At 38.2% G+C, this 13,994-nt stretch overlaps 1 protein-coding gene across 1 annotated transcript in view; it reads left to right on the top strand.

Moving 5' to 3' along the window:
* LOC107598082 (zinc finger ZZ-type and EF-hand domain-containing protein 1-like) overlaps positions 1 to 13,994 on the top strand; it is a 51,088-nt gene that overhangs the window by 20,259 nt on the left and 16,835 nt on the right. Inside the window, exons 30-49 of the mRNA XM_016289350.1 lie at positions 240 to 359; positions 501 to 662; positions 1,186 to 1,315; positions 1,769 to 1,907; positions 2,106 to 2,271; positions 3,114 to 3,376; positions 3,498 to 3,667; positions 3,820 to 3,961; positions 4,133 to 4,305; positions 4,645 to 4,925; positions 5,321 to 5,495; positions 5,633 to 5,765; positions 6,335 to 6,567; positions 7,622 to 7,939; positions 8,143 to 8,243; positions 8,305 to 8,308; positions 8,506 to 8,614; positions 9,259 to 9,357; positions 11,459 to 11,624; positions 12,276 to 12,426. Of these exons, the coding sequence (XP_016144836.1) occupies positions 240 to 359; positions 501 to 662; positions 1,186 to 1,315; positions 1,769 to 1,907; positions 2,106 to 2,271; positions 3,114 to 3,376; positions 3,498 to 3,667; positions 3,820 to 3,961; positions 4,133 to 4,305; positions 4,645 to 4,925; positions 5,321 to 5,495; positions 5,633 to 5,765; positions 6,335 to 6,567; positions 7,622 to 7,939; positions 8,143 to 8,243; positions 8,305 to 8,308; positions 8,506 to 8,614; positions 9,259 to 9,357; positions 11,459 to 11,624; positions 12,276 to 12,426 (3,235 nt within the window). The remainder of the gene's footprint in view (positions 1 to 239; positions 360 to 500; positions 663 to 1,185; positions 1,316 to 1,768; positions 1,908 to 2,105; positions 2,272 to 3,113; positions 3,377 to 3,497; positions 3,668 to 3,819; positions 3,962 to 4,132; positions 4,306 to 4,644; positions 4,926 to 5,320; positions 5,496 to 5,632; positions 5,766 to 6,334; positions 6,568 to 7,621; positions 7,940 to 8,142; positions 8,244 to 8,304; positions 8,309 to 8,505; positions 8,615 to 9,258; positions 9,358 to 11,458; positions 11,625 to 12,275; positions 12,427 to 13,994) is intronic.

The following is a 13,994-nucleotide window of genomic DNA, read 5'->3' as shown; positions in this document are numbered from 1 at the left end:
AAAACGACGGAGGGGGTCGGTGCACCGATGGGCAAGTGACATAACCGGTGTTGCGGCTTAACACCGGTATCACCGTCAGCACCGTCTATTGCGGCAAGCCTAGTTGGGAGTCCCCAGGACAGGTTTGAGAGCCACCTAGAAAAGGTGGCTCTTGATCTAGAAAACCATTTCATGTCATACTAATATCTGACTACTGTTCTAATATTATTATTTTAACTCGACCTGTCTGTCTTTCTCAGTTACTTTTCTCAGTTGGTGGGCAGCGGGCAGGACATGAGGGAGCTGGTCAGACACTCGTATCATCAGCTGGTTCTCATGCTAGTAGAGGCCGTGCAGAGCTTCAATGCACTGAACGAGAAGTGGGTTTTTAAATATTGAATGTGAATTATGAAATCATTGTGTCGTGTGCGCTAGAAGTTAGTAGCAATAAATATGCTACACAAGGACTGCCAATGCATTCTGTATGTCTTATGTCCATTGTGTGTTCTGTGTGTCCTTAGGGCCCTGCTTCCCGCCCTGTCATGTGTGCAGACATGTCTGCTGCATTTGCTGGATATGAGCTGGGAAGCAGAAGATTTATCACTGTTTCTGGACATCAAACTGCCTGATCTTCTGCTCACCATGTCCCAAGAAAACATCAGTGTGCATGATATTGCCATCAGGTATGAGACATGGATCAGAACGCATATGCTGTGCTGGGAATGTAGGGACTTCAGCCTTAAAACAAAAATAAAAAAAATCAATGGGATGGGATCAAATGGGATGTTTACAAAAAAAAGATACATGAAGTGTATAACTGTTGTTTTTTGAGTAGCTTGTGTTGAATGTGACTGACACTGTCCCAATACAAATGTAAGGAAAGGTCTGTTATAATATAAATTTGATTTCACTTTATTCTTAAAATTCCCATGCTTTCTATCGTAAATGTGAAATATTATACAGACTTCAGGATAAAATGAGGGAGCTTTCAGTGTCTTTTTTAGTATCATTATCATTTGACTTCTTCTGTAAAGTTGTTGAAGACATATTGAAGGCACATTCGGTGAGCTTCGTTGTTGTGATTCTTGTGATATTGACACTCTTAATCTACACTTAATTCCAGATCTCACAAACTAAGCTTAAAAGTATCCAGTGTTTTATTTGGCTTCTCGTCTGTTATTTTCTCCATGTGACATGATGATGTAGCCAGTGGACGGAGGAGGATGAGATCATTGACTACGAGAGGAACACGGAATGGATGGATGAGTGTTTGGATGGCATGTTTGAGAAATGGTTTGACAAGATCAGCCAGGCCTCAGTGGAGGACAAGAGAAAGGTACAGATATCAAATCAAATAAATGCTTTCCTGGGAAACAGAACTGTTGAAGAGGAAGACAGTTGAATTAACACAAAAACTAGCTTTGGGTGGAGTTACAGCATTATTTTGCATGTAATGTTTATTGAATGTATACCTGCAAACCTTTTTAACGTCACAATTCAGTGTTTAATCTGCGCAAACACAAGCAAATGTCAGCACCCATCAATGCCTAATCATAAGACAGTCACTTTATTCAGGTAGAACAAATATTTGGATTGGATTTGCTTAGTCTTTTGTTAGTCAGGCTAGTTTAACTGTGAACAGTGTCTTTTGCTCTCTGCAAATTTTACATATTCATATACAAGTTACTGCAAACAGCCCTCAAAATAATGTTATTTGCAAAGAACCCCATATGAAACTAAACATATTGTGCATTTTTGGTGCTCTTTCACTAACTTTTGATCTTTGCAGATGCACATGTTCATTGCACGCTACTGCGACCTGCTGAATGTGGAGATTTCATGTGACGGCTGCGAACGGATCGCACCGTGGCATCGCTACCGGTGCCTGCAGTGTACAGATATGGACCTGTGCAAGACCTGCTTCCTCAGTGAGTCACACCATCACAGTCAACAGTGGCTTACACTATAATGAAGCAAAAACTAAATGTTAATCAAACATTATTTCCCTTTTAATTGCATTCACATTAAGTTAGGCACTACACAAATAATTTATTGCAGCAGTATATTTCTCGCACACTTGATAAGTTGGAGTGCGTGTATTGAACAGCTCTGTTCTCCTGGTTCAGGTGGTGCTAAACCAGAAGGCCATGAGGATGACCATGAGATGGTGAATATGGAGTATGCCTGTGACCACTGCCAGGGCCTTATCGTGGGCAGCAGGATTAACTGTAATGTCTGTGAGGACTTTGATCTCTGCTTTGGCTGTTATAATGCCAAAAAATACCCAGACAGGTAATACACGTGAGAAGATCACTAATGGCAACTAAACAATGAACATGAAAATATAAAATATTTGCAAACAATTTTTCAAACCAAAATGATTCCACATCAGGTCAGATACATTTTAATCAATTTATGACCCAATAAAAATTGGATACCTCAATTGAATGAGTGAATTTCAGATCTGGTTATTTAAAGATGCAAATCCTTCTTTTTTAATATAGATATATATTATACTTTATGTTGTTGTCTTCATATTTATTTATTTATTTTGCGTTTTAATATAGTTTTTATTAAAAAAAATTCTGTATAATTTTATTTAGTAATTTTTCATATATTTTTTACTTGTTTTTTTTTATAGTTTTATCTTTTTATACACACACACACACATGTCTGGTCCGCTATCCTTGTGGGGACACTCCATAGGCGTAATGGTTTTTCTACTGTACAGACCATATATTATATTGCCCTACACCAACCCTACCCCTAAACCTACCCCTCACAGGAAACTTTCTGCATTTTTAGATTTTCAAAAAACTTAATTCTGTATGATTTATAAGCTTTTGTACCCGTGGGGACCACAATTTAGGTCCCCACCGTGACACGAGTCCCCATGAGTCTGTGTGTAGTCAGGTTTAAGTCCCCACCAGAATATATAAACCAGTACACACACACACACACACACACACATATATATATATACATATATACATACATACATACATACATGCATACATGCATACAATTTTTTGGAGTAACTTGAGGTTCAGTGGCAAAACAATTTATTATTATTATATTTTCATTTTTATTATTATGCTATTATTATTATTATGACTTTTTCCCTCTACCTCTAGCCATCTGCCCACCCATCGTATCACAGTGTACCCTATGGTCACCATTCGCATCAGTGACCGCCACAGACTCATTCAGCCCTATATACATAACTACTCCTGGCTTCTTTTTGCTACACTCGCCCTGTTCACATCCGAGCTGATCAGCGAGAGCGTGCAGGATGGAGAGCCTTTGAATGATGTCAAGCTCGGTTACGCTAGGGCACTGCAAACCCACTGCTCTGACATCATCAATGATTGCCTGCTGAAGGGACAGACTGGGAAAGGTAATCAATATATCTGAATGCACATGATCTATTAAGAGTTAAGTTGTGTGTGTGTTTTAATTAGAAATGCAAGTCTTGGTTGATGTGTCTGTATAATCAGGGTTGCTGTTGTTTCCTGTAGGTTTGCGAGCCTCTGCCCTGCTGTCACTGCTTTCTTCAAACGAATCAGCCACAGAGAGTGCACTGTGTCCTGTGACGGCTGGTTCTTTTCAGGACATCAGCAGCACAGACACCTCCTCACTTCCCAGCAGCACTACAGCTATCTGCTCCCCACCGCTACCTACAGACAGAGTCAGTACTTTACTGAAGCTTTTGGCCTTTTTATTTTTCAAGAATGTGACTAAAATCCCCAGGTTATAGCTAACAACAGTGTGATAAACACACTGTGTAACTTTTTTTTAACAATTCCTCATAATCCTCTTGGTTTTATTCCTCTTCACAAGAAACCACAAAAGCAGGAGCCAGATACAGAAGGGGATGAGAAGAGAAGGAGGAAGCTTGTCTCTCAGGATACGTCAGACTCATCCAGTGCCAGTCAGACACCCTCTGTGTCTAGTGAAGACACACTGTCCCCTGGAGTCAGAGGTGAGCTTGTCTCTTAGTACCCTTCAATAATCAAGGAGATCTATAATATCTTTATGTAGTCAAAGTTATTTGTTGCTTTTGAATGTCTCGTGGGATTTAATTGAAGACAACAGGACAAAAACGGCAAAGTACAGATGTTAAAATGTATTTTATCTCCTTTTTTCGCCTCAGTTTCAGAGTCAAGTGGAGACACTATCACATCTCCTAACTCAGAGAACATGGACGCATATAAGGACCAGGAGGAAAAGACAGCTCGGGGGCCGCTACAGGAACATGTGTTTGCCGAATGCTCCAGAGAGAGAATTCTGGGATTGTTGGCAGCCATGTTGCCTGCAACCAAACAGGTAACAACAAAGATTCCAGTTTAATTTGTAGTGCAGGGTTGCCATGTTTTCACAACAAAACCTGCCCAATTGCCACTCAACACGAGCCCAAAGGCATTTCAAGGGGTAAAATACACGTTTTTTGGCGAGGTTCCTCTGGTAAAATTTGCATTACAGGGGCTAAATATCACATTATGCGGGAAAACCGCAGACTTGGCAACACTGTTGTAGTGGTAGGCTTTTGGTTTCAGAAAATGTTCAACTACTCAGAAAAAATTCAGTTCAACTACCTATTTTTTGTCTCACGTTCACATCCAAGAAACCCAAAATATGCTAATATACACATTTAATCCTCTATAGGGCAGCTCACTATCTTTGTCCAGCCTGAGTCCCATCCTGCCACTGCTGTTCAGAGTGGTCATCTCGAACGCTGGCTGTCTGAATGAAACATACCACCTGACACTAGGTCTTCTGGGACAGCTTCTGTTAAGGATCTCTCCTGCGGAAGCTGATGCAGCTGTGGCAGAGGCACTGACCGACAAATTTGAGTTACTTACACTCGGAGATGGAGCAGCGCTTGATGTTCCTGGCTGGAAGACCACTCAATTGCTCTTTAGTCTGGGAGCAGTGTGTCTAGACAGGTAGTGTGATTGGATGTGTAACATATGGTTAAACATAATGTGTTTTAGAGGCCAAATACATTAACGTTCAACAGTGCGGGATACATATACAGCATATATACTGTAGATATGTGTATATATATGTACGTAATGAATCATGGCTTCCACAGAAAATATTAAGCAGCACAGCTGTTTTCAAAATTGAAGATGTTTCTGGAGCACCAAATCATCATATTAGAATGATTCTTTTTTTTGTAGATCATGTGACACTGAAGACCTCAAATCAAACATTTGGCTGAACTTTACCTCTACAGCTTTAGCTTTGTTGGACGTTTTTGTATTTTTAATGAACACATTTTAATTTTTTTCACGAAACAGTAAGTCTGTGTCCATCACCTGTGTTTTCATTACAACAGTCGTATTGGTCTGGATTGGGCGTGCTCTGTGGCGGACATCTTGCGAAACCTGAATATTTCTTCTCAGTGGTGTGCTGTTGTGGCAGCGTTCACTGATCACTGCATCCAGCAGTTACCACAACAACTCAAGAGAACCAACCTCTTCACTTTGCTGGTGCTCGTGGGATTCCCTGAGGTATGAACCAAGATGTCACACGTGCATGCTCTAGCACACATAATATAGGCCTGTATGAAGTTATGACATGCCATCTGTAGTCAAGACTCATCTGAGCCATTATGACATTTTGTAAGAGCTGTGTGTCTGTTTATTAGGTGCTGTGTATGGGGACTCAGGCTGTATTCATCGATAATGCCAACGAACAACACAACGTGATTCTGCTCAAGCACTTCACTGAGAAGAACAGAGCTGCTGTGGTGGACGTCAAGACTCGTAAGAGGAGAACAGGTGAGAGAAGCTCTGTCGATGGGTTCTTCACACTGCTCACACTCATCTCTCAAATGTTCTCAGCTGTAAAAAATACCACTGCTGGCAGCCCTGAGCTGCATGAGTCTTTCTAAAGTCACAGACTGTCACTGACATTTCAACCCACCTTCATTTGCAAAGGGTGTGTCAGCTTTACTTACCTTGTTGCCCAGGTTTAACAGATGGTTTTTGTATGAAGGTACTTCTTAAATAAACGTACTGACTTCTAAAGTTTTAAATAGCAAATATTTGATAACCTCTATGCTTATTTCTCATTTGTAAATATGAGGACATTAGGAATATTAGTAAATGTGATTGAAATGGCTTTTAAATTTGAGTTCTTTCAGTCAACCACCAGAAATATGTAGGATTAATGGTCATAATGAGTAGCCCCTCACTACTACCTGAGGACATTTCAATAGACAGGATGCTATTCAATTGGGACTTTCTAGCCTCATTTAGTGGCTGCTTTGTGGAAATACCCATGGTCACTCAAATAGTAAAACAAAAAAGTGCATTAATGCATCTATATTTTCTACTTTTTCTCTCAGTGAAAGACTACCAGTTAGTCCAGGCACATGAGAGCAGCAGCAGGAATGATGCAGAGTCTCATGAGGGGCAAGCTGTGTCCCCGACCTCCGCCCACATGAGCCGCTACCTGAAGAACTTCACCTCTATTGTGAGTCACCTACTGCAGGTCGGGGTGGAGAGCAGCGTCCAAGATGCTGTGGAGGCCATCTGGGTGCTCTCACTCGCTCTTAAAGGACTCTACAACACTCTCAAGGTATTCACCTCACACCTGCCTTGTACAGCCAAAAATTTTGGCTTTGAAGTTTAAAGGGTTAGTTCACCCAAAAATGAAAATTCTGTCATTAATTACTCACCCTCGTGTTGTTCGAAACCCGCAAGACCTTTGTTCATCTTCGGAACACAATTTAAGATATTTTTGATGAAATCTGAGAGCTCTCTGACCCTCCCATAGACAGCAGGGTAACTACCAAGTTCAAGGTCCAGAAATGTACCAAGATGATCGACAAATTAGTCCGTGTGACATCAGTGGTTCAACTGTAAAGTTACGAAGCTACGAGAATACTAACCCTTTAAAGTTTAAAGTCATAGAACCAAATTATATAGTGACCACAAAATGTATATATGTATAAATATGTACGTGTGTGTGTTTAATTACATATTATATATACATATATATTTCATATATATCATATTTATATCTCATATATCATATATTTCACACACTTATGTAGGTACACACACACTACGGTCCAAAAGTTTGGGGTCAGTAAGAGCGAGCTCACATTAATTGATTAATTAAACTTTTCTGCTCATCAATGAATTCTGAAAACAATGCATTACGGTTTCCACAAAAATATTAAGCAACTATTTTCAACGGTGATAATAATAAGATGTTTATTGAGCACCAAATCAGCATATTAGAATTATTTATAAAGGATTATGTGACATCCTGAAGTAATAAATACATACATACATGCATGAATACCAATGTATATACATTATAGTTTATAATAATTTTGAAGGTGCATAGTTGTGTGTACATATATTATGTTTGTTTGTTTTTTTTTACTTCCTTTTGTGACATGTTTTGCTTGAAAAGTGTGCTCTGCTATCTTGCTTTGAAATAAATGCTTAGTTTTGATATTCTATGTTATATATTATATATATTTATTTATATTTGATCTAATGCAATGAAATGTTTAGATGCTTAATTATGACTTTAGTTTCCCAATATGTTTTGGGGCCATTACATAAATACTCAACTTGAACAAGTCATGATTTTGTTGATTTTCCTCTATTTCTTGCAGAAGCATGGGGTGGATCAAGCCCAAGAGGCCATCCAGGGCTCTGGCCTGATGCAGCTTCTGGTCCGTAAGTGCAGCAAGGGCACAGGCTTCAGCAAGATGTGGCTTTTGCGAGACCTAGAGATCCTCTCCATCATGCTTTATTCCTCCAAGCGAGAGATCCACTCCATGGCAGAGGATGCAGACACCGAGACCGATGGAGAGAAGGAGAGAGAGAAAGAGCATGACTCGGATCACTCCAGCTGCTGCGCTGATGATGCCGATCCAAACAGACCGGATCCACTGGAAGGACTGGATGAAGAGACAAAGATCTGTTTCCAGGTCAGGCTTCAGACACACATCTGCTGTCAGTCGTGGGCCTTTTTCAGCTCTCTTGCAGCAGTTTGATCTAGAATGATCAGATTGATTGAGTGTTGTAATTGCTTCTCACCAGTTAGGAACTGGAGCAAGAAAGGGGGCAGATAATTCACAGTACTGGAATGTAGGAACATTTATTAGAGCTCTCATGTTTGTCTTGCTGTTAGATTACCCATGATGCTCTTAATGCCCCACTGCACATCTTGAGAGCCATGTATGAGCTCCAAATGAAGAGAACCGATTCTTTCTTCCTTGAGGTGCAGAAAAGGTGAGTTACACTTTGAATTATCATTTCATTTACATAGTCAAGGTTTAGAATTTATTTCTAGGAATGTACATGCATATGTAGGCATATGTTGCCTCATTGCGTGACTTTTAGTTCAGTGACCATTCTGTTTATTAAAAGAAAATAGTATTTAGTATATAAAAATCTAATAATATCTAATAATGTAATATCATTATACACTATTAATATTGATTGCTTTGTGATTTATTCTCATGTTCCTCTATTGTAAATTGCTTTGGATAAGAACATCTGCTTAATGCATGTAAATTTTATGGCCAGCAGCAGTGACTTCCTGCAGGACCTGCATACTTTCAGTGGTTCTCACCAGAAATGGACCGACTTTGAGATTCCAGGTGAGAATTTGAAAAAGTGGCATGTTTGAATGATATTGGTTTATAAATTAATCATAAAGGACTGGTGTTTGCTTTGTTCAGATGGCAGTTGCAGGAAATGTTATTAAATCCAGTACTTCCAAAATTAACTTTTTTTTGTACTACAGCAAAAGCAAATGCTTTAAATATAATCTTCAAAATATTGACTTTGTATTAAGATTGAAAGCAAGTTGTTTTTTTTAACACATTATAATAAATCTGAAGGAGAGCCTTTCCAGGGAGATTCAAATACAATAATATTGCATATTATGGTCCCACTTTATGTTAAGTGCCCTTAACTACTTTGTACTTGCATTTAAATTCAACCAAATTACATTGGTATAATGCACTTATTGTGTGCATACATGTTTTTACATTGTACTTATAATTTAAAAATGCCTGCATGTAATTACATCTGCAATGTAAAAACATGTATGCACACAATAAGTGCATTGTACCAATGTAATTTGGTTGAATTTAAATGTAAGTACAAATCTAGGTCAATCTGCAGGGTTCACAAATTCTTCTACACATTCGTATATTTGCTGATGTACATACATTTTCACTTTGGGATTACTGATAAATGAGCAGAATGTAAGGGTTGTTTTTTCCTCTTTCTCCTCTAGGGGACACTCTCTACTACAGGTTTATATCAGATATGAGTAACACAGAATGGGGCTACAAGTTTACTGTGACTGGTGGCCATCGAGGGCGCTTCCAGACTGGTATGCAATGTGTTCTCATTTAATTATTTAATGTCTCTTTTGATGTCTATCGCTAATGTCCTCTAGCCACTGTCTAGTTGTGCTCTAGAATCATGCCATGAAACAGAAATGTCGATCTAATTTAGAGACCATCACAGTAATACCATCATTTCACGTGAGACTTACATTCCTACAGTCTTTTCTGGTTGTAATGTTGGTGTCCCACTTGCTGGTTTTCAGTCGTAAGCTTCATTTACACAGCTGTTTGAGAATCAGAGGGGGTCTGTGAGCACGGCCGTGTCTCTCAGCGTGTGGGAGTGTTAACAGCCACAGAAACTCAACTTCCTGCAGAGTCGGTGGCCCTGCCGACCCTACAATCATACCTAACACGTTTAAAATGAATTAAGGCAGTTGTTGGGGTGGACTCTCATGGTTTCGGCAGGGACCAGTGAGCTAAGGCACAGCCACAAGTCATAAACGCTGACTGAAAATCATGATGATAAACAACACACAGAAGTAAACAAAGGTGTATTTTTATAGTGTCATTTACAACAGCTTCGAACACGGCTCAACCAATCAGAATCAAGGACTGGAACTGTCCGTTTTATAAGCTGAATTTAGGCATCTCAACATTGTACAGTATGAAATGCTAAAACCTAAAACTATTAAAAATCATTTTCAGTAATTGTATTAAAGCCAAAATAAAATAAGTAAAAAAAACAACTAAACAAAAATGAGAAAGTACTTACTTCAACTAAATCAAAAATGCATTAAAGTTAAACAGAAAAAAACAAAATCCAATATAATTGACAATAGCACAACAAATTTAACTTACACAAAATGTAAAATGAAAACTGAAAATATAAAAATAATTTAATTCAAAATATTTATAATACAATAAAAGTATATAAATAGTACTAAAATATCACTAAGATAGCATTTAGCAGCATATTAAATTATTAGTGCACGTCAGTGTTATTTTAATATCATTGATATATTATTATAGTCTTTGTTCAGATTTTGAATTAGTTTTTTTGTATTTTCTGTTTTCATTTTAGTTTTAGTAATTTTGTTGTTTAGTTTTGTCATTTTGATTAGGGTTTTTTATATATGTATAGAGTTTTTATTAAGTTTTAGAACTAGAGAAATTTGCTTAAATTAAGTTTTAATTATATATTATTATATTTTATTTCAGTTTCTGTTTATATCAAGGTTTATTATATTTCAAGTAATTGTTTTTTAATTATTTTAGTTGTAGTTAACAATAGCTATGTTTCCATCCACCTATTTTTATGCGCATTTTGGAATATCGCATAAAAAAACGCTCGATGGAAATGCTAAGATGCGCATACATTTTAAAAAATGCGCATAAAAAAACGTATGCTCAAATTTGAGTAGGATAAACTTTTTATCCGATAAGAAAAAATGTGCATAAACTACGATGGAAACACATTTAATGATTAACCTTGTTGCATGTTGGATGACGGCAAAGGTGATCTAAATGTAAAAATAGGCAAAATAAGCATGAATAAGTACATAGACTGATACTGATAAATTTTTTTAAAAATTAACTGATATTGTACTGATATTTCACTACTGTAAAGTTTATCCATTACAGAATTCTCATCCACAACCCAGTTGCTCTGATTAGGCCATTCGCACACAAGTATTTTATAACACCATTTCATGTGCGATAAGAGTGCACTGGTCAAAAATGTCTGTCTAGCGCTTGTTTACATAGTAGATTACTAAAACACATTCAGTGTAGACAGGCCCTTAGTCTGTAAACTTCTGAGCATACTGTACGATTTGATCATGTCTGTCAGTACTGGATGACGAATAGCTTTGAACTCCTTTCCTGTGTCTCGTCCACCTTTAATCAAAGAATTAATAAATGTGCACCTTCTGCTGTTTCTGATGTTATTATTCTGTAATGGAATATCAAATGGGTTTCTCAGCGCCTCATTTATGGGGTCTGCCAACTCATTTGCTGTTTCACAGATGAGGCTTAAGAGGGTAAACAAGAGAAAGAAAGCAGCCCCACTTTTGAATTTATATCCTTCTTGCTTTTATATTCTTTTTCAGTTTGCAAGTTGGCTAATAAATTCACTTTTATGAACAGGTTTTGAGATCCTGAAGCAGATGCTAGCTGATGAGCAGGCGTTGACTCACCTCCCGCTGGCTGACATCTGGGAGTGGCAGGTGGGCGTGGCCTGTCGGCAAACAGGAAACCAGCGGCTGAAAGCCATTCACCTGCTGCTGCGGCTCCTGCAGTGTCCGTCTCAATGGTGTGTCCCTTCTTACCTTTCTGTAAAGCTTTGACAGCATTTATTAAACCCAACAAAAGGTAGTCAGTTCATCCTGCAGTGCTTTAAAGCCGCCCCACTATTCTAAAGAGATGAGGCAGCAACTTCCTTTCAGAACTTGCTCTGTCAGGTCAGTTCTGCTCTCGGCGGATGGCAGGTTCAACTTGGCCCAGTTTAACAAGCCTCGAGATCTTTCTTCCGCTCTGCAACTTTTGTATTGTTTCTGAAGAGTGGTGAGTTTAGAAAACCTGAATCAATTTTTCCTCAGATCCATTTGTGTGTTTTGTATTGGCGAGCATTCAGAATTACCCAACGTTTGCATAACGCATTCTGCCTTGATTGTTCCCATGGCAACAAGGTCACATGTCAGGGTGATTTGCATGCTTTCCATGGTGTTTGGACACAGTTGCATCATCATCAGCAGCAGACAGTGCGTGTATGAGAGAAATAGAGATATGTACCTGTGGTGTCAGGTTGAGGAATAGCCCATGCAAATGGCCACCTGCCCACCGCAAGGGGAACATTAACCGGGCGAATGAAATGGCCATATAGTTAAAGTATGAGTAATGAAAAAGCCAAGATCATTTAGAGTGTAATGACCTCACATTTTGATTGTTGTGTGTGTTAACACAGGGGTTGTGACCTTACACTTCTGCGGCCGCTGTGGCAGCTCTTCACTACTATGGAGAGTGGTTTGATTCAGGACCCCACCAGCATCACGGTCCTCCTTCCTCTCCATCGCGCTCTCACTGAGCTCTTCTTCATCGCTGAAGCCAAGGCCATGGTGAGTGACCATCGTCTTCCTCCGTACTTTAGCATCTCTTTTAAGAACATTCATGAGAAAGCATAAAGAATAACAGCAGGAGATCGTTAGGTAGAGTAAATAATTCATTTCTTGACACTACTGTTCAAAAATATTGTCAGTAAGATTGAAGTTAATATTTTTATTCAGCGAGGACATATTAAATTGATCAAAAGTGACACATTTCTATTTTAAATAAATACTGTTGTTTTGAACCTTCTATTGATCAGAGAAGCCTAAAAAAATATCGCGGTATCCACAAAGATTTTAAAGAGCACAACCATTTTCAACATTGATAATTATAAGAAATGTTCCTTATATATATATATATATATATCATCTTATTAGAATGATTTCTGAAGAATCATGTGACACTGAATACTGGAGTAATTATAACGTTTATAACGTGTAACGTACACGGTTTAAGATATTTTAAAATAGAAAGTTATTCTAAATGGTAAGCTGTTGTAAATTGTAATTATATTGCTGTTTTCACTGTATTTTTGGTCAAATAAATGCAGCTTAAGTGGGATTAAGAGATTTTATTAAAAACATTAAAATGTATTTTAACTTTTTTTTTTCTCTCTGTGGACCATTATGTTTTCATTCATAAGCCAAGAGGTGTTGAAATCAATAGTAATTTATAGTTTCATTTAAGATGCATCATGTCTGTGCATTTTTGATTCTTAATCTTTATTTGATCATTTATTTTGGTATGTGTTTAGGATTATGCATATGCCTGCATAACAGATGTGAATTGCTCTGTTCTTCATATGGCGATGATAAAAAAAACAAAAAAACAATCATTTTAGATGCATTTACTTAAGGTAAATTGACAAAATAAACCCAGAATTCTGGGAGGCATCCAATAATTATTTTGTGCTGTCACAAAAATGTGATGATATGTGAAAAACTGGACTCTGTGAAAAACTCGTGTTTAATGTCAGACTTAATTCAGTCTGAATCACATCAGGGTTTGTGTGAGTGTCTGTCAGGGGAACTCCACTAAAGCGAGTCTTCCACTCATATGATTTACGGTGTTTCTCATATCCACCTGCACTGCTCTCTGAGTGTGTATGTGTGTTAATGGCAGAGTTTCCGCATTTGTATTCTACGCTCACATTCCAAAATAATACACCCACTTAGAAACATACAGGCCTGACATTAACCTTAAAGGGATAGTTCACCCAAAAATTTAAATTTGATGTTTATCTGCTTACCCCCAGGGCATCCAATATGTAGGTGACTTTGTTTCTTCAGTAGAACACAAACGGAGATTTTTAACTCAAACCGTTGCAGTCTGTCAGTTCTATAATATCAGTGGATGGGAATCACGGCTTTAAGAGTCATAAAACGTCATAAAAAAATGTATTTATATCGTTTTTTTAACCTCTGATTCACGCAATGTCGGAACTGTTCGAACTGTCCTGAGCGCGTTCGCATCTTCTTCAGCCTGCGTGTGAGGCGTCGTCGTCGTCTTGCTTTATGGCGGATCGCAGACTTATAAGTGCATTACCGCCACCTATCTCTCAAATGGACCATTGACACTC

This window comes from Sinocyclocheilus grahami, unplaced genomic scaffold (assembly GCF_001515645.1).
Source record: "Sinocyclocheilus grahami isolate Dianchi unplaced genomic scaffold, SAMN03320097.WGS_v1.1 scaffold12.1, whole genome shotgun sequence".
Classification (NCBI taxonomy): domain Eukaryota; kingdom Metazoa; phylum Chordata; class Actinopteri; order Cypriniformes; family Cyprinidae; genus Sinocyclocheilus; species Sinocyclocheilus grahami.
Note: the sequence above shows the minus strand (reverse complement) of the source record. Positions and strands in the feature narration are given on the sequence as shown.